Below are 2445 nucleotides of genomic sequence, written 5' to 3'. Positions count from 1 at the left end.
GGGGGGGGCCCCCTGCCACTGCATGCACCCCTGGGGGAGGCATGGAGGGCACCCCAAGATTTGCTGTAGCCCCCCTCTCAGCGCCACCGCTGCCTGCCCCACACCTGTCTGGTGCAAGCGCAGCCCTGACCTAGCCCCACTGCCAGGAAGAGGCTGACACAGCCCCGGCCCCCAGCGCAGAGGGCAGCTCGCCCTCACCCCACACACAAATCAGGTGGGCACATGCCCCCCATGCCTCTCCTGGGTGTGTCTGCAACGGCAGGAGCTATCCCCCCGGACTAGCTGCCTGCAGCTCCATCCTGTACCCGCCCCTCCCTACCCTGGCTGTTCAGCACCTTCCCCTGTCCCAGCCCCAGACCCACTCCCTCACTGTGGGGGCCTTGATCTGCACCCCCACATGCCCCTTCCCTGCCCCCAACCCTTCCCCTCCCCACAGGCTTACCAGCCAGCGCTGCTCTCCAAGCTGCTGTGCTGCATTCCTGGCCCCAGGCATGCTGCAGCTATGCGCATGCATGTGACATTTATTGGCGACATTATTGGCCACATCAGTCAAAAAAAGATGATTGCCAATAATGTCAATTTTCCTTTTATTGGTGCTGATACAATGTGGACCAATGTATCGACACACCTCTACTTTTATGCACTCAAAAATTACTAGCTTAACACTGTATAGCAAAGACAGATTTTAGAAGGATTCCTATATTGTACCTACAGAACTGGAAAGGCATTTTATTATCTTTATAAAGAAGACCAACTCTGGGCTCATTGTCCTTGGTGGGGGGTTTTTAGATTGCCAGAATTTGTTATTTTACTTAAGGACAGACATCCTTTAAACACACACACACACACACACACACACACACACACACACACACAGTGTGTCGCTTTACTCTGGTTCTACACCACACTGACATTTGCGAAATTACAAATATTTCTGCATTGCAAGATATGTTGCAAAGCTACATCCAGGTAGCAAAGAGCTTAATGATCTGGCAAAATACACTTCATTCCAGGCAGATAAGCTCTTCCAGTAATTTCGGCTGCTGTATTACAGTTTGTTAGAGCCCTAGCTGCTAAACCGGTCTTTACCTCATTGTCTCATTCATTCCCTTTTGCACAGTGAAGATAGTTTGCTTGCTGATGGGAAGGGAGGTTTGGAAGAGCTGAGACACCACCTCACTGGAGGCTTTTGCTTCTAATCCTAGCTGATTTCCATTCCCACAAGCTTTGGCTAAAGCTATCTGCAACAGGCATGACAGAAGAGGAAAGAAAAACAAAACAAAATAGAAAGTTATTTATTTAGCACTTAGTGAGAAAAAATGCAGGTTGTCAATTAAAAGCATACTGGAGAGCCTGGGTAGATTTCCCATTAATAAATACATGGAAACCCAGCAAAGGACTTTGACAACAACAGGTGGTTTGCAGAACTGGCCTATTTAAGTTGAAACAACGTATACAGTACTTTGGAACAGGCTCTTAACTCTGAAGGCAGGTCCTGTCCAGATTTCACTGGAAGCAGTGTTTTCAGAAGACATTTTACCTATGGGTGCACTGATAAAGATTCTCTTCACCAATGCTGATAGATAGCCAGGCAGCTTGAAGAGCAGCTTCCTGCCAGTAATTCGGGGGGGAGTGCAGATCGAGCCCCCCCCACAAGGAGGGAGGGAGTGGGGCAGAGGCAGGCGCTGCCCAGCCAGGACAGTGAATAGGATGCCAGGGCTGGGACTGGAACAAAGCCATGGGGGAGGGGCAGGGGCAGGGAAGGAAGGGTGGGGGCAATTCCCTGCTGCTGTGCACCTCTGGGGGAGGCATGGAGGGGGGCACGTGCCTCCACTCAGATGTGTGTGCAGGGCAAAGGCAAGTTGCTTGCTGCAGGCTTGGTGCCAGAGGCCTCTTCCCGGCATGGGGGCTGGATCAGGGCTGCGCTCGGAGCAGGCAGTGGTGGACCCGACTCAACTGTAAGGGACACGCAGTAGTGGCACTGGGAAGGATGGCTATAACTCCCTAGCCCCCATTGCTTGGGGCATGCAACTTCACTGCCTTTCCTTGGGGAGCCCCGTGTGGGGAACTCGCAGGGAGTGCCCCGAGGAGGGGCAGTGCTAGGGAGGTTTGGGGGGCTACAACCACCCCAAAATTCCCCATAGCTATCCTTCCCAGCTAAACTCAGCCCACCCCTGCCTGCTCCCAGGAAGAGACCAGCACAGCCCCTGGCCCTGAGCCCGCAGCAGGCACCCCTCCCTCGCTCCACGCACAAATCCTGGGAGGTGCATGCCCCACATGCCTCCTCAGGGGTGTGCATAGCAACAGAGGGCTGCCCCCCTCCCTATGTTCCCTGGTTGAGCCACCCACCGCTCTGTCACGCTCCTGGCCCCAGGGTTCCATTCACCACCCTGGCTGGGAAACACCTGCCCCTATGCCACTCCCTCCCTCACTGTGGAGGCTCCC

The 2445-nt window shown here is 54.0% G+C and overlaps 1 protein-coding gene across 1 annotated transcript in view; it reads right to left on the bottom strand.

Annotated features, from left to right (window-relative positions):
* Nucleotides 1-2445, bottom strand: part of CCNF (cyclin F) — a 16845-nt gene that overhangs the window by 7033 nt on the left and 7367 nt on the right. The window contains exon 7 of the mRNA XM_025204433.1: nt 1090-1241. Coding sequence (XP_025060218.1) covers nt 1090-1241 — 152 coding nt within the window. The remainder of the gene's footprint in view (nt 1-1089; nt 1242-2445) is intronic.

Source organism: Alligator sinensis, unplaced genomic scaffold (genome assembly GCF_000455745.1).
Source record: "Alligator sinensis unplaced genomic scaffold, ASM45574v1 scaffold404_1, whole genome shotgun sequence".
Classification (NCBI taxonomy): domain Eukaryota; kingdom Metazoa; phylum Chordata; order Crocodylia; family Alligatoridae; genus Alligator; species Alligator sinensis.
This window is presented reverse-complemented; position numbering and strand designations above follow the sequence as displayed.